The 21,750-nt window shown below is 41.7% G+C and overlaps 1 protein-coding gene across 3 annotated transcripts; it reads right to left on the bottom strand.

Annotated features, from left to right (window-relative positions):
* Nucleotides 1-877: 877 nt before the first annotated feature.
* cnksr3 (cnksr family member 3) lies at nt 878-20,849 on the bottom strand. Of its 3 annotated transcripts, none has more exons than XM_061753963.1 (13): nt 20,642-20,849; nt 12,315-12,478; nt 10,953-11,158; nt 8,523-8,610; nt 7,732-7,773; nt 6,167-6,286; nt 6,023-6,082; nt 5,085-5,153; nt 4,855-5,004; nt 4,176-4,291; nt 3,906-4,096; nt 2,758-2,835; nt 878-2,515 (listed from the first exon to the last, which is right to left on the bottom strand). In XM_061753963.1, exons 1-13 carry the CDS (start codon nt 20,691-20,693, stop codon nt 2,190-2,192), a joined length of 1,662 nt encoding a protein of 553 aa, XP_061609947.1. In that variant the 5' UTR covers nt 20,694-20,849; the 3' UTR covers nt 878-2,189. The 3 variants fall into 3 exon arrangements, with proteins under 3 accessions (XP_061609947.1, XP_061609948.1, XP_061609949.1); XM_061753964.1 differs by having other exon boundaries at nt 10,953-11,155; nt 20,642-20,848; XM_061753965.1 differs by lacking the exon at nt 7,732-7,773.
* Nucleotides 20,850-21,750: the final 901 nt, after the last annotated feature.

Raw genomic sequence — 21,750 nt, 5'->3', positions numbered from 1 at the left:
TATATATTTCAGCAGAAAGTGCACATTTAATCTTTGGGTTAATTTAGAGGAGTACTTTATAACCACTTCTTCGTAATAAAACACGTTTGATCAATAACGAGTGAGTTTTGTTTTTTTTTTATATAAAAAAAATGGTATGTTATCTTTGACTTGTCACTCATGAGTTGGGTGCATTAAACTTGGGGGGATGAAATGTAAAAATGGCGACATCTGGTGCACATTATTGAAAACTGCACAGGTGCCATGCTGGACTTTTTGATACAGTACAATTTTAATTGTGGCATCGGTTGAAATGATGAAAGCTTTACTGGTGGTTTTCTTTAAAACGTTTTCTTTGCAATCTATTAAGACTTGAAAGCAAATATCATACACCTTATAGGACGTAGAAAATAAAACAAACAGAACTCCTTTTCGGCCAAACATTTAGCATTTAGCGCCACACACATAAGGTATCATGAAATTCAAACCACTTTCAACTGGGAAAGTATCTTTAAACCATTGTATTTGTACTTCTCTGTGAATCTTAGTTTTTTCTTTGTTTACAAAATCCGCGCGCTCTCAAAGTACAGTCGCAGGCCTTTAAAACTGAAGGGCCAACCATGAGGTGCAGGATTGATGCAAATCTAGCAAACAACAACCTGTCCTTTACATCAATAATTTGTCGATATTTTTATAAATATAATTGTCCCCCCCCCCTAGTTTTAATTCATCAACAGAATAACAAGTTTACTCTTATCAGAAGCTTGACGACAATTTTCTCCCCTGAGCATCAAAAAATAGTTTGTTTTTCATTCAAACTTTATTTAGCCCGAGATCTCATTTACAATAAAGATGCATCAAAATAGAGCAAAATAAATAAATTAAATAAAAATAGAGCTTTAAATGTAAAGTTGGTTTTATTGACAATATTTTGCACACGTTACAGGAGTCACACAACAAAAATGTACAAAGGATACCGTGATGACGTCAACAGTAAAAGTAACAAAAGAAAGATACACGCACCAGTGTATTGTCAGTTATTGCACGTTTTCGAACAGAAACAAGTTAACAGAGCGGCGGTTGAAGACTCGTCGACTAGTCAACATTACTCCTCCGCAATGTCATTGGCGACCAGTCGACAGTGATTTTCATCACATTAGTGTCGATTTTAAAAATGTTCAAATTGCGCAATCCCTAGTGTTTTGTGACGTTTGTGAACTGTTCATTCGTGCATATAAACTTTGTCCTGAGTAACAATGTGACAAAACGTACAGTAAAACAGTATATATATATATATACATATTAGGAAAGGTCTCAGGTTTTCTTATTAAAATACACATTTGCTACTTTCAAAGTTCCGTGATATATATATGATAAAAGTACAGTTGGGACAGCACCCTGCCGTGTAAATCGAAAACCAAGACAGGGCTTTAGGCGCCATCTTGTGCAATCTTAGGGCATTTCAGACAGCACCAAAACAGTGACCAGGTGAGTTTTCAGTGGGTAATTGAGGAATTGTTTAAAAAAAAAATAAAAAATTTAAAATTAAAATAGGTGGGGATAGGCACTGAACCCCTTTTTTCAAGCGTTTGACCCCTCCCTAAAAAGGTTTCTAATTGCCTAGAGATGCCACAAGATGGCAGCAACTCACTACATGAAGCCCCTCAACTCACGACAACATAGCTCCGTGGCACCAACACGCTACGAGATGGCGCCAACGAACTGCAGTGAAGGCGTTCAGATCTTTTTGGGGCAACATAGCCTTCAATATTTAAAAAAACCTTACTTATTCGCTGTTTTTTTGCTCAGGCAGGCCCAAGCAATAAAAGTATTACTTTGGTGTTTTCTTGGTGCCAAGGAACTATGCATTAGTGAATTGATGAGCTTCATTTAAATAAAACTAGTGCATCGCTGCCATTTTGGTGCCAAGAACTACCTAGGTGGTAGTGAGTTGAGGAGTTTCATTTCGACAAAAGTAGTGCTTTGCCGCCATCTTGTGGCATCTATAGGGAATTAGAAACCTTTTCGGGGATATTCGGCTATTTGTGGCAAGATTCTGTCACTGTCCCGTGCGGATAACGGAGGGTTAATGTATTTCGAAAGCACTTCAGTGATGACTTGAAGTCTTGAGGTTGTGAGGCTCACTTGTGCTTCACAAAAGACTTAAAGCCTCAAACTGATGCCTTTGAGCTGTCAATCAAAGCCTGCGGTCAGTGGCTGAGCAGCCTGAGGCGAGCCAGCCAACCTCCAAGCAGCGATGTTGACTGTTTGCCGGCGGGCGGAGAAGCGGCGGCGGCCGCCTCCGCGGTCCCGCCGGCCTTAGCGGAGGCGGTTTTCTTGGACGCGACTTCCTGGTAGGGGATGGTGGAGCTGTTGTGCAGGTTGGCGCTGATGAAGCACTGGCTGCCTCGGATGTGGTCCACCCCACGAACCGCCGGGTGTCGACGGTACGGCAGCGGGAAGCGCTGCTCCTCGTCCTCCTCGGTGATGCTGCTGATGCCCTCGTTGCTCAGGTAGCGGTGAAGACGTCTGCCTCCTGGGCCGCCAACAGTCAAATATGGCCTCAAATGAAAGTTTTTTCCCCCACAAAAATCCAATTTGAAACGCAATGGCATTACTTGCCATTGCAGATACTGACAAATAAACCACATTTTAATGGATCAAATGGATTCGTCTCCCAGTCCCTTGAGGCAAGCATCTGCTTGAATTCACCCGTCTTTGACTGACCAGTGGCGGTTTTGAGAAAGTCCGCAGTGGCTCCAAAATGCGCTCGCTTACCTTTCCATCCTGGAGTCCCACGCTGGCAAGACACGCCTGAGAGAACCTCAGCCGGCATGGACACGGGACGAGGTTTACCTGCACCCACAGAGACCACAACCATTATTCATGTTTGATATAGTCCACTAGAAATAAAGTCCACTAGAAATCTTGTTGTGATTTGGGAGTTGGGAATGACTGAATGATTCCAAAACACTTCTTTCCCCTTTGAAATGAATCGACATTCCATTAACCCGCTCCAGCCCCCCCCCCCCAAAAATGTTTTTGTAATGTGTTCTTTATGAAGAAAAATAGCACTCTATAATATTTCACTTTATAAAAACATACAGCAATGACAGAATTAAATAGACTGTAAAGAATTCAGCAGTTTTTGCTGCAATTTTTGCTTCAATTCAATGGACATTGCGCCGCTCCTTTTGGTGTGCACATGATGGCCACCTGGGGGCAATACAATACAGACATACAGATATACTGTATGCTCCTCAGTAAACTGAAGTAATATTAATCGTTATTTGCAAAGGATAAAGAATATATGCCTGTGAGTATTGTTATATTGTCTGTCTACATGCGTGGCGCCACCATTTATGATCGAATATTCGTGAAAAGTGTCAAATAGATGCTAATCGTTAGCCTGTCAATGGCATTTTCCAGTGTATGTTAACATTAAGCTTGTGGGGCCTTTCTTTAGGCAGTTGTTTAGTTGTTTTTAAGGTGTAATTGTCTTTGTTTTATGTTTAGTTTTAGAGTAAACTTCGACTGGGAGTGGCATTAAACAGATTGAAGCCTCTTTTTTGAACAGTTGTTGACTATCTGCCAAACTGCTGCTTGCTGTGAAGTGAGCTGAGTTGAGTTCACTGCCACCATACAGTGCTCGTATCTTAAGTTTTGATACGCTAGTCAAAGCCCGAAAAATAAAAATAAATAAATAAAATCAGCCGAACGACAGCATGTATCTCTAAAAACGCGCAAGTAGGGACACTTGTATCTCAAGGCATCACTGTACAGGGATTTTCTTAAAGTGGACGATATACAGTAGTAGACTAAAAAGACCACTAAAAAATCATATATAGTGATGAAGGAATAAGGGATTGATTCCCAATACAGCCATTATGAAGTGGATGCCAATAAGGGTGTGTGTGCACTCTTACCGCGTACACTGGGACGCTGTCGGAGTCGGACAGGGACCGGGACCGGAACTGGGACCGGGATGGGCAGCTGGACTTGCGGAGCATTGTTGGCGCCGATTCTGGTGGCTCCACCGCGACTGGCGGCGCACACATCGGCATCCAGAGACGAGTTGGGAGACCTGGGCCTTGCCTTCACGCTCTCACTCGCCTCACTGAGTGAAGACAAAGAAATGCATTGTGGGTAAGTAACGAGAGGAGAAGGAAGCCGAAATCTGAAAGTGGGCCACTGACAAAGGCGAATATGGGGCACCGGGAGGAGGAGGGATGTACAGATCCAAAATGGCCGCCTTGTTGCCATGTGCAGCGGTGTCCGAAGGATGACGCCATCTGGGGAGGCCTGATGATGCCTGCCGCGTCACCATGGAAACAAGGCAGTGAGCAGCAGCATGTTTATATACATTATGTCACACTATGACATCATTTGAGAAAGTTTAAATAATGCGAAGAAAACACCACCGTGTGGAAATTTTGGGGGAATGCAATCTCCATGGATATTAACTGGCACAAGACACAGCTTATTCTGTTTAAATTTGGTGTCCTTATCAAAATGTATTGCTGCCACACCAGAAAAAAAAAAAAAAAAGTTCTGTATTTTTTTTGGTACTTATTATTTTAATGGGATAGAGCTCATGTTTTACCATGGTACGTTCAGTATGCCGTTACACGATAAAGTTCACGTTTTAATGTGATAAGATTCACTTTTTAATGTGATAAATTTCATGTGCTAACATGAAAAGTTCAGTATGATGTGATGTGATAAGTTTGAAGTTTTAACATGATAAATGTCACAATTTCACATTTTAACGTGATACATTTCGTGTTTTTAATGTGTTTAAAGTTGTTTTGAATTGAAGCAGATTATTATTTGAAATCTCTTAATTTGGTCCATAATAAAAAATGTGCAGCTGACCTGAACGAGGGAGGGTCTCCAACGCATGTTCTTGAGCGGCGGCGGAGCAAAAGCGGCGGTCGTTCCCGACGGCCTCTTCTTCAGCACCAGACGCACGCTTCCTGACTCCGCCCTCAACTTGGCCACCAGGTGCTTCAGCTGCCAACCCACCTGGACCAAACACAGCGCAGCGCGCCTGTGAGGGGGCGTGGATTTACCGGAGGAGACGTCTCGCGGTCGGCGTCACTCACCACCGTCTGCTCGTTGACTCGGATCACCTCGTCTCCGGCGTGGATCCTCTTGGTCTTATCTGCGGGGGACTAGAGTTTATGGGAATAAATTGGAATGAACCAGGATATTGTAAAACAGAAGGTTGGCTCTTTACAGGGAACTTAAATATAGTTGAGGGAAACACAATATACACAATATAAATAAATGACTAAATATAAATGAATATGATTCTGTTACTGGTTTGTTCGGTAACGCGTCAGACAATCAGCATCATACTTTCCCAATGTAAAAGCAGATGTTTGCAAGGGTCGTATTTTGATTCAATACAAATATATCAGCCTGCTTGTATAGAGGACTAAACAAATCGGATAATATTTACTGTTGACAGGCTGAAATTCCGAGAATTCGGACAATTTCAAGTTAGACAATTTCTCTAAACGAATAATCGATTATTAAAATAGTTGTTGATTAATGTAACAATTGATAAGTTGTTGATAAATCGATGAATTGTTGTACCTCTAGTCAAAACGATGTAAAATTTGCAGACGTAATTAAATTCCAAACAGGACAAATCATGTACAAACATTATGTGACCACAAAGCTGTTGTCGCAAGATAGCGAGGTGGGTTTAGAACAGCGAAATTAACAGAATGCATACAAACAGGAAAAGGTTTTGTATTTTATTCCGTGAGGTAAACTTATGTGGAAAAGTTTCACTAGACTGTGATGGCTTCAAAGCAGAGGACACATTTCATGAGTATGTCTTAACATGCCAGTCCTAGGATCATGATTCTTTTTATTTCAACACTGAAAAACCTAGTCTTACGTGTTTCATTGTCTGTTGTTTAAAAAAAATAATAATTAAAAAAAAGAAACTGTTTACAAAAAATGTGTTGTCATGTTCAAAATAAGCGTTTTAAAAAAAAAAAAAAAAAGTTATGACAAGAATGTGATTTACGTTTTCTGTGGTTCCTGTGACGACGTGAAGGCCGTCGTAGGTGGACTTGATGTAGATGCCCTACAAGGCAACGCACACTTTGTTAGGGCTGCGTGCAACCTACAAGCTCGCCACTAGAGGCCGCCAAACTCAAGGAGAGCTCACCAGGCCTTCTCCGGGCTTGATGTTGGGGATGTGAACCTCCTCCACACACGACACTTCACTCTTGGACGGGTCGGAGGTCACCCGGGCTGTCTTCTCGCACAGGCTGTTCAGAGCTTGAGACTGAAACAAACACACAAACATGAATGTATACACACGCACGCGCGCACACACACACACACAAACTCAAATGCACACAAACATGCTCATATAGAAACACACACACTTGCACGAACACAAATGCACATGAACACACACATCCATAAAAACACAAAAGCAAGCGCCTGCACACACAGGAATGCTTTAGCCTAAGAAAAACACCAAGCAACAGGAAATACCAAAACAAGCAGGAAACACTTGAGATAAAAGTACACCTCACAGCATGTTTGTGACTTGAATTTGGCGACGAGCTCTAACAAGGTGAGCCTCGCACAACTAAAACTGGGTATACACTTTTCATTTTTCGTCCTTTCCGATCAAAGTCAGCAAAGACCCGATTATGGGATGCCTCAAAAGATGATCTTGAGTGATTATCCTCTGGTGTGTAGGGTGTTTGGGGTCACTGTTTTTCTCCCCGAGCTGTTCACAAAATGTTAAACGTAGTGATGATAAATCCTCATGCGTGTAGAGTTTACAGAGAAGCTAAAAGTTAGCACGGCCTAGCTTCTTCTAGCTTTTCTAGCATAGTTTACCGGTACAGCGGTGCCTTGAGATACGAGTGACTCGACTTTTACGGGTTTTTCGGGTTACGAGCAGTCGTTCGTCCAATTTTTGTCTTTGCATATCTGGCGGCAATATAATCCTTCAAGCGATGGATATTTGAACACAAACAGAGGAGCAACACATGTAGACAGACAATATAACAATGCTCACAGGTCTATATTATTTATCCTCTACGAAAAACTAATATTATTGCTGAGGAGTTGTGTCGTCTCCTCTGGCTCCATGTATGTCTGTTTTACGGTCTATTATACTGCCCCCAGGTGGCCAAGGTGTGCACACCAGTAGGAGCAGCACAATGACCATTGAATTGAAGCAAAAAGCGTGACAAAAAACGTATTTGCATTCTATTTATTTACATGATTACTGTATGCTTTTATAAAGTACAGTATTATCGTGTTATTTTTTTTCTCATTCAAAACAAATTTTTAAAAATGTTTTTGGGGAATGCGTCTTAATGGCATTTCCATTCATCTCAATGGGAAAAAAATGATTTGAGAAGCAAATGCTTTTGAGTTATGAGTGTGTCATGGATTCTCAAGGCACACACTGTACTACTACCACCAATACTGTCACTACTACCACTACTAGTACTACTAAAAATTGACGGTTCAAAACGTTTGTCCAGACCTTATTGGAAGTTTGAAGAGGAAAAGACACACAACACTCGGGATTCTGGGAACAAAAGGCTGTCCAACAGGAAGTGTGATCTAAGACAGGAAGTCAACGTTCCTGAGCTGAATAAACAAGGGACAGGAAAAGGAAGCGTGTGTGTCTGCGCGTGTGTTTGTGTGTATCAGTTTGTGCTCCGGTATCAAAGGTGGAAGAAGAAAAAAAGAGTGACTGACCACTTCTAGACTCTTCTCCTCCATCTGATAAACAGTGAAGTCCTGTGAGGGGAAAACACAAACAACTCTGAAGCAAGGGCGGCTTTCGTAAACTTCGACCACAACAGAGATTAAAAAGGCTCATGTGAACATTGTTAGGATTAGAAAAGACGCTTGAAAGCAATTCAAGCGTGGAAAATGAACAGAAAACAAAGCGATTATATTACAAGCACCTTAACATAAAACAAAGACATGTTGTGAATTTAAAACAACCACATAACTTTGCTATAACGTCTGTTAGCTTAATGCTAGCGAAATGGGAAAGGCCATAGATAGGCTAACAAAAGTAGCATCTATTTGGTGGTGTTATAACACTTTAAGGAACGGACATTTGAACAAAAACGGTGCAGCAATGCGTATAGACAAACATTTTAACAACACTCACAGGCATATATTTCTCATCCTCTGCGAAAAATGGCGAATATTACCGCAGTTACTGAGTCTCTTACAGTAGTTGAGTGAAACTCTTCTTTGTTTGGCTGCATGACTGTATTATACTGCCGCCCGGTGGCCACGTTCCGCACACCAGAAGGGGCCACAATGAATTACTCATGATGCAAAAGCGAATTATAAACTTGTATCTCAAGGCAACACTCTAGATCGATCTAGCTAGTATTTATCCATTTATCTATCTTGTTGACAAACCAGCTTTGTCACAAAATTTGAAGAGGACGAGATGAAGACGTTTGACGACAACAGGAAGTAGCGCGTGTAAACAGCAGGAAGTGCTGGGAGGTAATTGGCTGACTGACCTTCTGGACGGTGGAGGTGAGCTCCAGACACAGTTGAATGATGGTGCTTTTGGTGGACATGAAGTCACTCGCGTTCGTCATGGGAGTCCTGCAAACAAACACGAAAACAACAAACTAAATCAAGCAATAATTTATTTGCATTGCAACTTTCATCGTAAAAAAAAAAAAAAAAACAAAGGGCTTCACAGAACAGGTGAGAAAAGACAGCAAACACCCCCAGTGAGGAAACAGTGGGGGGGGGGGGGAGCAAAGACTAATGGATAGAAAGATATACAAGGACTAAAATAAAGAAATAAATAAATAAACTAATAAATCATACATGGCGGCACGGTGACCGACTGGTTAGAGCGTCAGCCTCACAGTTCTGAGAACCGGGGTTCCCGCCTGTGTGGAGTTTGCATGTTCTCCCCGTGCCAGCGTGGGTTTTCTCCGGGCACTCCGGTTTCCTCCCACATCCCAAAGACATGTGTGAATTGGAGACTCTAAATTGCCCGTAGGTGTGACTGTGAGTACGAATGGTTGTTTGTTTGTATGTGCCATGCGATTGGCTGGCAACCAGTTCAGGGTGTACCCCGCCTCCTGCCCGATGATAGCTGGGATAGGCTCCAGCACGCCCGCGACCCTAGTGAGGAGGAGCGGCTCAGAAAATGGATGGATAAATCATACACATCGAACACCATCATCGTTGGTCGCTCTGTGGTGATATCTTGTGTTAAATAAAAAGACATTTAAAGTCCCTACGGTTGCTTTGTCACAGCTCCCTTCGCGATTCTACCGAACCGGGAGGAAGTGCTTAGATCCGTTTTGCCGAATGCGGAAGTAGGTTGCGCATAGACTGGATTACACCAAGAACACAGACTGTTACCTCTCATATTCATCTTATTATTTGTAATATAAGCGTAAGAGGATCAAGGGTGATGAAGTCATCAACTCAAAATTATTGCACTTACTAATAAGTCAGCGCCCAATCTTGATTATTTTATTACATATTATTATTATTGAATTTATGTATTTGATTATTTATTGTTATTTAGATTTGTATTATATATTAAATGAGCCCTGACATTGGCTAGTGACCAGTCCATTTGTTGTCCATATGCAACGTGCATATCATGTTAGTGAGAGAGGTCTCACTCTGTTGGCTGTACCAAAAATGAAAACAAAACAACACTAGTCAGTATTCCCAGTGACACGTGTCAAACGCTGGGAATGTTCTTCAGGCTCACACAAGCCTGACCTGGAAGAGGTAGACACATTTAAGTGTGCGTGTGTGTGTGCGTGTGTAATGAGCTGGTACGTGTCAAATCGTAAAACCTGAGTGACAGGCATTAGGGTCGTAAAGTGGACCCAAGTCCCACAAGAAATGTTGGGAATTCTTTGAAAGTATTCCAGGTGTTTGTTTGACTCGTGCAGCACGGTGAAAGCGTGGTTAGCACATTTGCCTCACAGTTCTGAGGTTCAAGGCACAAATCTAGGCTACTGTGTGGACGTTTTCCTGTGCTTGCCTGTTTTTTTTCCAGTATTCGCTAAAAAAAAACACTTCATCATTCCCATTTTTGTTATTCTTTCTGAAATGGCCTAGGATAGATACCACAAGATGCTGCCAAAGCCCTATCTGAACAGGAAAGCAATACAGTAATTGGTGTCAAAGAAGCATGCTGACGTGATACATCTTGACTGACTCGAGAATGTTTCCCCCCTCCAATGCAATTAAAACGGACGTCAATTTTCCGGTCCCTATCCACTGGGGGTCCACTGTAATCGTTTTTATAGTAGTCAAATGTCTCAAGATCTAATTTGTGACATGCATGAATGGATGAATGATTCCCACTGTCCCTGCCTACTATATCAAGCAAAACCACAGCAGATTGGCAAAGTAAACAGGGAAAGAAAACTTTGTAAAGTCGCAGCTGTTAGCAGATTTTTTTATTACTGTGGCATCATTTCTAATTTCGGTGAACCTATGGCAGTTCACATTATTATGTTAGGATTAAGCTAGCAAACTTTCATTCGACCAGATTTGGTTTGGTTGACAATTTGGTGTTCAAATATATAATGTTAGATTCTATTGTTTAATGTGTCAGTGTTACAGGAAACTAACTGGGAGTGACAAATAAACAGCTTGAAGCAAGCATGCTTTGCCTCTTATTTGGAGAATGGGCACTAAGGAATACTGAAAGAAGTGTGTTTTCAAAAAAGTTTAAATGTTTTTAAAGCGTTTGGGAGCAGTAAATCTATAAAAATGAGATAATAAAGCTTTGAGTGTAAAACAGTTGCTCCAGCTCAGCACAACACATGACTGAGACATCTTCTTCACCCATTGCTCCATTTTTCCACATTCAATATGGAGGTGACATTGATATACGCTTGAGCGCTCGGGGGCGGGGGGATGTCTACGTAAACATGATATCTGCGGTCATCATCACCCACCTGTCCATCCAGGACAGCAGACTCTTGGCTGCGGCGATGAGCTCCACCACGGCGGTGAGGAAGTCGTTGGAGGGCCGGTGGGCGCTGTTGCTCTGGTAGGTCGGGTTCTTACGGCGCTGCGACACGGCGCCGCTCAGGTTTTGGTAGGCCAGCCTCATCTTGCCCACCAGCGTTTTCAGGTTTTCCGACTCCACGCCGTAGTTCTTCTCCCAGGGGAACCGACAAGCATCAGAACAGACTCACTTTGGGTGGATCAACATGAAAAAGCACTAGAAATACAGTGCATCTACAAAGTAGTCAGAGCGGATCACTTTTTCCACATTTTGTCATCTTACAGCCTTATTCAAAAATGGATGATATTCATGTTTTTCCTCTCAAAATTCTACACACAAGGCAGATGGTCATATGCAAAAAATATTCTGCAATGCAAGCTTTAATTAATAACTCAAGGCAATAACAAGCCTCCTGGTCTGCTAGGGAACACTCGTTCCAGTTGGGGCAACATCGAGGTGACGTCCTGTCAAAAGTCATGCCTACAAAATAAAATCAAGCCAGTATAATAAGTTTCACCACATTTGCTTTGGCCCCGTGGTGGCTTATTTAGCAGTCGCACCCAAACTATTTTGTACTTGTTTAGTGAGCGCGGTTGTGAAATATGGCACCATGTGGCCCGAGAAAGTGTGCTGAAACTGTGTTATTATACTGTTAGTTTTATTTTGAAGGTCTGACTTTTGACAGGATGTGCTATCCAGATGTTGCCTGAGTGTTGCAGAGCTGACCAGGAGGCTTAATGTTTGAGTTGTTAATAAAAGTTTGCATTGTGGAATACGCCTTGACATCTCTTGAATCCTTTTTTACAGATGAAGTTAAAACCAAGACCAAATTTAGAAAAAAAAAAAAATCTTATAAACTATGGCATGCAAAAGCCGAGGTTCCACCGTATTACATCCATCCATTTTCTGAGCCGCTTCTCCTCACTAGGGTCACGGGGGTGCTGGAGCCTATCCCAGCTGTCATCGGGCAGGAGGCGGGGTACACCCTGAACTGGTTGCCAGCCAATCGCAGGGCACATAGGAACAAACAACCATTCGCACTCACAGTCATGCCTACGGGCAATTTAGAGTCTCCAATTCATGCATGTTTTTGGGATGTGGGAGGAAACCGGAGTGCCCGGAGAAAACCCACGCAGGCACGGGGAGAACATGCAAACTCCACACAGGCGGGGACGGGGATTGAACCCCGCACCTCAGAACTGTGAGGCTGACGCTCTAACCAGTCGGCCACCGTGCCACTACCGTATTACATATTTCGTTCAATTTATTGCTTTCTGAAAAAAAAAAAAACACAATCACGATGGCGTACCAGTGCACAGAGCAGGTCGACCGCCTCCAGCATGAGCTCCTGATGTCCGACCTTGACCACGCCCATTGTTGTCAGTTCCTGGTGAGTCATCTTCAGGAGCTTCTCGCCGTCCACCCGCTGCCACCTAAAGGCTGGGAGGTACTGCTGGAGGCTGTCGTCCAGACCTCAACAACAACAATAACAAGTTCAGACCCAAGACCTCCATGTGTTAGTTGATTTTTGATAATGACATAAGATATTATTAAATCATGAATATGGAGAGTGTATGTATAAATATCGCTGCTGTGACATCTTAATTCCTGACACATCTAACCATCCCCTGTATCTAGCCATCTATCTAGCCATCTATCTATCTATCTAGCCATCTATCTATCTATCTAGCTATCTATCTATCTTCTCATCCAAATGCATGTGTGAAAAGTTTTCTGGTGGGGGAAAACTTTTTATTAAAAGGGAACCCTTTAAATCCAAATGACCTCACGAGACCTTGCCTGTTGTGGTGGCGCCACTCCATCGCCAACCCTCAACTTAATAATAACCGGTCAGCCCACATTGAACCTCATCACATGATGCCCGTGTTGCCTTCCACTGGGCTCCTTTCTTGTCAGAACAGACAAACAAACAAACATGCTTTGGGCAGCAAATGGCAGATGTGAAGCGGTTGGCGTTAAGGCAACAAAATGTCCGAGACGATGAGCATTAGCAGCGTGTGGTCCTTGACGTGCTGCCGCCTGGACGACAACAGATGGCCGGCCGGCACTCATTCACTCACCGGGAGGGCAGGGAGGAACATTCCGACCAAACAAAGTGCTGATGTGATACTTGTGTGTTTGGTTGCGCACCTCCAACACCAAGAAAAACAACAACTACAACAGCAACAAGAACAAGCTTTAGAACCACTGTGGAACTACAGCATCATCTACATGTTATTTTGAGACAGTTTTCATTCAACTGTAACCAGGGAAGACTTTAAATTGGGAACGCCTGACAAATATGCGATGAACAAGCTTGACAAAACAAGAACGTTGTCATTGGCTGTGCTTTTATTTTGAAAGTCCAACCAATACTCACTGTACAAACTTCACAGAGAATGAAACCCGTTGTTTTCCATTCTCATATTTGAAAGCTTCATATTCCCATGTTTAACTTTGTCAAACTGGTACTTAAATTGCCTCAAAATTCATAATCCAGGTAATATAGTAAAATTATATTCCATCTTTTAATACATCAATTTCCAAATTCTGTCTAGTTGGAAAGTCTCCTCTCCTAACCTTATACACTGGAACTTGGGTTTTATTATTAGGAGTGTCCAGATCTGATCTTTGAGATCGGAAATCAGTCAGATGTCAGCAAAAAAAAAAACAAGGATCAGATCAGACTGGATTTCAAATCTTGATTTTACCACTCTTATACAAGTAGTTTATTCCATGCGCCGCTCCAACACTTCCATCCAGCAGAGCCCACGTGATCACAACAGCAGCTTGATAAGGTGCTAACATCGTAGCAATGAGTAAGAGTGAATGGAAGTCCTTTATTGACACTCCAATTCAAGTTCACTGTAAAACTAAACAGACATAACAAAAGAATTTCACCTATTGGATATTCAAATACCTCACAAACTTAAGTTTCTTTCTTCGTTTTTGCTCACAAAAATTGCGAGCTCAAAGCTAACACACAATGAATGAAAAACACCATTGAGGAGCTAATGAAAATTAGCATCAACCTTGCGGCACTTGTATCTCTCAAAATAATGACTATCGGTACACAAACTCTGCATGAACATATACAGACAGGCAATATAACGATACTCTCTGGCATATTTTGTTCAAACTCTGTGAAAAACGAGCTATAATAACAATATTCAATTGTGAATTCTTCTCCTTTCTTTGTTACTGCTCGTGTTTATATCATTGCATGCACCACACTGCCCCTCAGAGGTCAAGACGTGCACAGCAGTTACATTATGTAACCCATTGGTTAATAATAAATCTCGTGTGTGAAACTACGGTGAAGTTAGTCAGTGGCCCGTTGAGTTAAGTATTGCTGCTACAAAGGATTATGAGTAACAAAGACCTCCTTTCCTTTCCGAAAGGTTGGTCAGGAGTAATTTATGCTATCGGTACGTTAGGGTGAAATATTTTGCATTGGCTGGCAACCAGTCCAAGGTGTATCCCACTTCTTACCCAAATCTGGGATTGGCTCTAACTCACTTGCCCACAGAAAATAATAAGCCCTATAAAAAAAAAATGGATGAATGGATGGAGGAAAGGTTCAAAGTTTGCATTGAGGCACCCTTCCTAGGCATTTTTTGGAATTCGAACAATCTTTCCTCAAAGTACTTCCGGGTCAACCAAAAATCTGAATCCGAAGATGACCTCTGTCATCCTCCAACTTCCTAAATGTTAAATTCCTAATTCTTGAAGGTCATATTCCTGCTCAAGCTTCTAAACATCAATACCCCAACCTCCTGACACGCCTGCTTCCTAAATGTCAGATTCCAACTTCCTGAAAGTGACAATCCTACTTTCAACTTCCTGACATTCATATTCCAACTTCCTGCCAGCATGATAGCAAAACGAGTTGATGAGGATTGCGGTGCTGATGGCCAACACCACGCTATTAAGACCTCACTTCCTGGCGGGATGAACGTCATCTAGAAGCTTAAAGTCCATGGAAAGTGAAAAGAAATTTCTTGTAAATTTCAGACAACAGAGAAGAGTTTTGTTATCAACCCAGCTACATTTAATTGATTAAAAATAAACCACAAATAAATGAACTTAGGCTTCAAAATGATGAAACAGCAGGCCTTTGTCTCTGCTCGTAAACCACTGTGTGCGTGTCTGCTGAATGTTCTAAAACCACGCGCAACTCAAAATCAAATACCTTTAATGTGACCTGGAAAAATGGATGCAACATTGTGGACTATCTTTTTTCTCCCTACACATAACTTCATGTTTGAGCCGTGAAAATATATTGGCTTAAAGCCGCCAGTGGCTGGAATATAGCCCACTGGGTCGTTGCGGGGTTCTCCACACGCCGCGACAACGAGGCGCTCTAAAGCGGCCACGCTCACATGAAGCCCCGTTCTAAATTCGTTCATTCGTTCTTCTGCCCTCTCCCTGCGACGTGCGCACACTTACGGCCGACAACGAGGCGTTCTAATCGCCAGCCCGAAGCCCTGTTGCACACGCTGCCTGTCAAGTCTGACTTTTTTCATTTTTCCACCCTCCTCGCATTTCCACCCTTTTCAACATGGCGTGGGCACAATCATGGCCGCTATAAAGCGGCCACGTCGGCGGACTGCTCAACGGGATGATGCATCTTTGAGGTGAAGGGATAGCTAGCTAACTAACTACATATCGTAATTGCACCGGATAACCGCTGATGCGAACGAAGGCACTCAAGTTCTTATGCCGGATTCCACACTGTGTCACGCGAATCATTTTAGCCAGGCACAAAAAAAATAAAAATAAAATATCAGGAAAATTATTGCTGAAAAACAATTTAACAATTGCTCAACAATTCAGTGTTACATAGTTCTTAGTCTTTGCACAGTTATCTTCAAACGTAGAATGTATTTAGAAATAAATCTCTTTCCAGTGTCTTTATGCACAACAACACAAACATTCCTTGTGTTGGGCATACAATTCTCCAATAAACTGAAATATTCCAAGGATTGAGAACTAGAGGGAGGAAAGAGAAGGAACTAAAGAGCTCCCTGGAGTATGCAGACATGGTAAAACATGGTTGTCATTCCACACGAAGGTTTTGAGTGCAGCAGCAGCCGCAGCACCTTTATTTGCTTTGCTGCCTTCAAACTCGTGTACCTTGGCCAATTGTTGAACAGATTATTACTGTTCTTGGGGATTTGACTAATGCCACACAGTGAGAGATTTCAGGTTTCAGTGTTGGTCCAAGGAAGAAGCTAGGGCTGGCCAAATATTCCATTCTAATAATTTAAGTTCAATTGTCAGGATAATTACGAAAAAGCAAGAAGAAACCAAATATTGGACATTCTTTTAATACGTCCCAGCCCTAAAAAGAAGCCATTACTTTTTGGCGCACATCATGATAAATACTTTTTTTTTTTTTCCCTCCCAGCAGTCATGTTGACAGTAGAAGACGACAACAACAAATTGTCTGCTCAGGCACATGAGCAAAGAGCAGCTGCTCATCAACACGCTAGTTAATTATTGAGCAAAGATCAGCATCTAGTTCAACTGAAACACACACACACAGGCTATTCATAGTCACACGTGCACACGCTCACGGTTCATAACCGACTGACTGCTGTGTTGACCAAACAACAACAATAGACATTCGAGAGGAAAAGCCTTTCCTTGATGGAGCAGTGCACCTTCACAAGCAGGAAGTGCCATTGTGTGTGCAACACAAGCATGCGTGCGCACACACACGCAGGTTTACAATTTTTGGGGGGAGCTGGTGATGGGCTGCTGGGGTTGTGGTAGAGCAATGTGTGTTTCTATGTTTGTTGTGTATTGGTTTAATTCATGTTTTGTATTATTTTCTGTATTTGTGTTGGGAGATGCTGCATCTCAATTCAAACACTGACAGTAGAGCAACACATCTAGACAAACAATATAACAATATGGCCAGGCATGTATTCTTTATCCGTTGCGAAGAACGACTAATTATTATTGACGTACAGAGGAGCTGAGACCATCTCCATGTACAGTACAGTGGGCCACCGCTATTCGCAGGCGATAGGGACCAAGCCAGACCACGAATAGTGAAAATCTAAGAATAACTGATGCTAACTTGAATTGCCATTAAAAAAAAATTAAAAACAAAAACAAAAAACACGGGAGTTTCTGCAAACAACAAGCGAGAGGTTCCCTCTAAAAACCAGCAAATAGGTGCATTTCCAAATGCCGAATCACAAATCTGAGGTGGTCCACTGTGAATCCGTATGTTTGTATTATACTACCCCCGGGAGGCCAAGGTGCACACACCTGAAGGAGCAGCACAATGTCCATTGAATTGAAATAAATACTGAAGCAAAAACTTTTATTTCTTAACATTTTATTCAATTATGTCATTACTGAATGTTTTTTTGAGGTACAATATTATAGAGTAATATTTCTTATTAAAAACACATGACAAACATTTCAGTTTTTTTGGTAGGCTGATTCGTGTATTAATGGAATTTCCATTCATTTCAATGGGGAGAGATGATTTGAGATGCGATTGTTTTGAGTTACGAGCATGGTCACAGAACAAATTGAACTAGGCACCACTTTCAATCACCATGTATACTGTATATGCACATGTAACATGTATGTATTTAACTTATACATGCATGTATAACAAGTTACATATACATGAACTTGTGAGATACACAAGCATGTGTAACATGTATGTGCATGCAAGTTTCTGTTGTTTGTGTTAGTATCTCTCACTCTCTCGCTCCCTGTCTTCGTTTTCCAGTTTCTCCTCCCACTGAACAAACAAGACACTTACGATCCTCCTTCTTTCCTATCAGAGTCCAAACCGCAGAGTTTCTGTTAGGATTTGGACTCCTTCCATCCCTCTTGTGGGAATTCTGCTACTGGAATGGACGGCAGATGTCATCCAGGTATTCTGTTGTATGCGCTGGGTCCACCCCACAGCTGGACGAATGCCTCAAATGTCAAAGTTCTCGCTTATCGGTGTCAAAACAACGAGAGGATGTGATGTGTGAGCGCGTGTTGCTCGTCATACGAGCATCAACATGCGGATCCGTCCCAACACGCCGAGCTCGTCCCGGGTCATGTGATGACTTCGATCCATGTGCACGTAAACAAGTTTTGTGCACAAACACACATTTGGGCACGTCTCAGACACCAACGTGACATCAGTTCATGAGCTCATTAACATATTTAACTTGACCAAGCTTGTCTGTGAAATTCAGGTTTGTAAAACACTGTCAAGACTAACAGATACCTGCAGATCGTGGCTTTGGATTTGAGATCAGCACAGCTTTGGAGGGGAAGATAAAGATTAGGCGGTGAATCTCGACTTGTCGCGTTGTTAATCGGGGAGAGAGAGGCTAACACGTTGGAATTTGGACAACTTTAGGCACCTCAAACTCCAACAGGGTATGTATGGTATAAACAATGTGTCGTGGTAGGTAGTAGAAAAGTGTGTGTCGCAAGCGTGAGGGAAAAAAAGACGCAGCTCATGAAGTGAATGGCGAGGGCCATGTAAGAAAGCGTGTTTCTTAGTTGCATATCTGTAAATAAATCATTAATTTGCCAGCTAAAGCCCTTTCTCAGACTTTCTTTCTTGTTTTAGCAAAAGCAAAATTGGTTAGCATCGAAGTCACTGTTTTGCTTTACATGTTTCTTTTCACAAAAATCAGGTTTTCTATGCTTTTTGGTCAGAAATTATATTTTTGTATTCTGGGTGAAATGAACCCATGTTCTACTGCTGATTACGAAAGAACGGAAAAATACCCAAACTGACGTTTTTGTTCTGGTGAAAGAAGAGTGTCTATGCATTCTTTTGCTAGATTTGGTGTTTACGTTGTCACAGAACACAATATTCTGTGGGTCAATAGATCGGTCAGAATACTCAAATGGCTGACAATGGGGAGAACTATGCTTTACAATGGCTAGCAGTGAATGAGTTAAGAAGACACATGACAACTTTTTTAAATTGTGAAAAAAATAGACGTTATGTCTCAATTAAAATATCTAAAATGACGAGCACTGAGCCCAAATTTGCATCTTGATAGATCTTGTTGTCGGTGTCAAAGTTACTCCAACTAAATCATCAATTTCGAATAATCATGCAATCCCTTAAACAACTTTGTGAAAAGCCTCGTGGTCATGTGACCCCAGTGTCAAATCTTTTCATCTTTTCACACATAACAAAGTCCAATCTGCCGCCATGACGCCGCTGGCACGCTAACCTCGTGACCCTGGGCTCGGTGGGAGGCATGCGTGTGTGTGTGTTTGTGTTCACTTTAGTGGTGAGGCTTGTTTACAGCTTACTGACAAGTCAACACAGCACAAATGATGTGCTGTGAGATCACACTGTTGCTTGTTAACGCATCATCTTCACACTTTTATTTTTGCCTCTTTTTATAACATATTTGCATTTGACTTTTACTTCTTAATTGTCTTCCGCATACTTTTACTTCATACATCTCTGTTTACTTGAGGTTCACATTTGATTTTTGAAAAAACAAACCATCGCCAGACCATTTTGAAAGGATTCCAACTGGCTTTAAAAAAAAAAATTAAATTAAATGCTTTCACGTGAAATTTTACTAAGGGTTAAAACACCGTAAACTACAAGGAGTGAAAATGTATTGAGAAACAATTACTGTATCCAATTTCCTTATATGTCGCTTTTTCAAAACATGAGAAGAATATACAATTGTGTGCCAAAAGTTAAAAAATTGTATAATACATTATACAATCTATCCAATCAGTGCAAATACATAATCATGCATCTTCTTTTTCATCATTATGTACACGTGCAGCGGTTTCTTGACTGTACGAGTGCCCGATTTTCCATGTTTTTCAACTCACGAGGAATCAGTTCAGCCAAAATTTGAGTTATGAGTAAGCTTCAGATATGCTGCCGCTTGAGTGAAGTGAATAAAACTGGAGCAATTAAGGTGCTCGCATATGAGCAAAGAGTGCCAGTCTGCAAATATTCAAATAGACAAAAAGTCAAACACACAAATGACAACAATTCCAAGGAGCTGCTGTATTCCACAACTCACGCCTAGACGCTCACACCGGCTAAACGGCCAACCCTACTTCAGCTCCTGATGTCACTCACTAGGCCACGCCCCTAAAAGGCACACATCTAACTCACAAATACTACAGTACGTCCAGCAATTCCACTTTATGAGACCAGTTCATTTTCTGATTTATTGTGCTATTAGTGTCATTTTTCTTTCTTTTAAAAAACAAAGGCACCACTGTATTATTAGTGTACAGTATTCATTTGATTGAAACAGTTTCAGCCAAGCTGAGTGGTTTACTTATATTTCTGGATGTTATCAATTCAACTTTCGATTTTTTGTCTTTCCAGAGTTCGTCACCTGACACGTTTTCATAATTCAAACAAAAAGCTCGTGTGTCGTTTGTGCCGCTCCACTAGCTGTAGACTTAATTTTTTGACCTGAAACGTCGTCACTGTATCAATGTTTGGAGCTGCTTCGAATCAAAACCCTCCAGGTAAGATTTGCCGTGATGAAAGCATAAATACACTTTATGACGGGTTTGTTCTTGGATAATTTTAACGTTTAGCATCACTTTCTCTGTGTCAACTTTGACGACTTGAGATGTTCGGATGTTCGTTGTTCTTACCTGTCATCCATTCCAGGACTTGCTGGGGGCTCCATGCGCTCACAGCCTCCATGTCTGTCGCTACGAAAGTTCAAATGATCCTAGGAAAGCGCTCAAAAGTCATAATTATTGACAGTTAGGATGATTTAAATTGGTCATGGTGGGGAGTGAGGAGCGAGTGCTTTGCTCTCCTCTCGTGCACGTTTTCCAGTGAGAGAGGTGCGCGTGCGCGTCAGTCTCAGGTCCCTGCCCTGACCACGCCCCCTTAGCTGTCCGCCATTCACGACGGCGTCATTATGAGCACTTTACGAGGACGATTAAAAAAATCTTACATTTGTTTTATGACGATGGTAGTGACGTAATATCCAGCAATATGTTCCTTTGGCTAAAAAAAAAAAAAAAAAAAAAAAAAAGTTCAAAAAGGCCTAATCAATGGCGCCATCGAGCGGCAAACGTTGTTGAGATACATATTAAAACAGAGCAAAATAACGCTCATTTTCTAATTTATAATGATTCCTGTTGTTTACAGTGCTGTGCTTACTGTACCACAATAGGAACCGTGTCTAACATTACCATTTAGCTCAATGAGGGTCAAACTACATGTAGACAAGTTTGGGGTCACAAATTATTATTTTTTTAAGGTAAGCACAAGTGCACTTTGACAATGTATTCCGATAGTTTCTAGTTACGTTTCAAAAGTGTCAGTAGCAGTCCAATTAGCACAATATCTATATTACTTTCAGAAGCAAATAAATATCGTTATACAAGTCGGATCTTGTCTGGAATGCAGGCGGAAGCTGGAGCACCATGGATTCAAACTCAGTATCTCAAAACTGTGAGGCAACCTTTGTAGTTAGCTGTACTTTAACACAATGTGTGTACACGGATTATATATTTACACGTGCCATTGCTTACCTTTAAAAAGCAAGCACATTTCTAAGCAATAAAATGACAAGTCCATTAGGCAGTGGTTAGACCAGCTATGATGGAAGCTACACAAAGATATTGCGATGGATGCCTGAAGATTTGAACACATCAGGGGTCTTTGCCGGCATCCCAAGTTTCAGAACAAGGGTGGCATGTAGGAAGAGAAGTGATGGAGACAAAGTTACACTACAGGGGCCTTGAAA

This window comes from Phyllopteryx taeniolatus, chromosome 18, assembly GCF_024500385.1.
Source record: "Phyllopteryx taeniolatus isolate TA_2022b chromosome 18, UOR_Ptae_1.2, whole genome shotgun sequence".
NCBI classification, from domain to species: domain Eukaryota; kingdom Metazoa; phylum Chordata; class Actinopteri; order Syngnathiformes; family Syngnathidae; genus Phyllopteryx; species Phyllopteryx taeniolatus.
The sequence above is the reverse complement of the archived record's forward strand: the minus strand, read 5'-3'. Positions and strand labels throughout refer to the sequence as shown.

Coding starts and splice junctions, on each gene's coding strand:
- cnksr3 (XM_061753963.1), bottom strand. CDS start 20,693: ATGGAGGCTGTGAGCGCATGGAGCCCCCAGCAAGTCCTGGAATGGATG. Junction 6,083..6,166: donor TCAAGCCCGGAGAAGGCCTG/GTGAGCTCTCCT, acceptor GTTGCCTTGTAG/GGCATCTACATCAAGTCCAC. Junction 4,292..4,854: donor GGAGACCCTCCCTCGTTCAG/GTCAGCTGCACA, acceptor GTGACGCGGCAG/GCATCATCAGGCCTCCCCAG.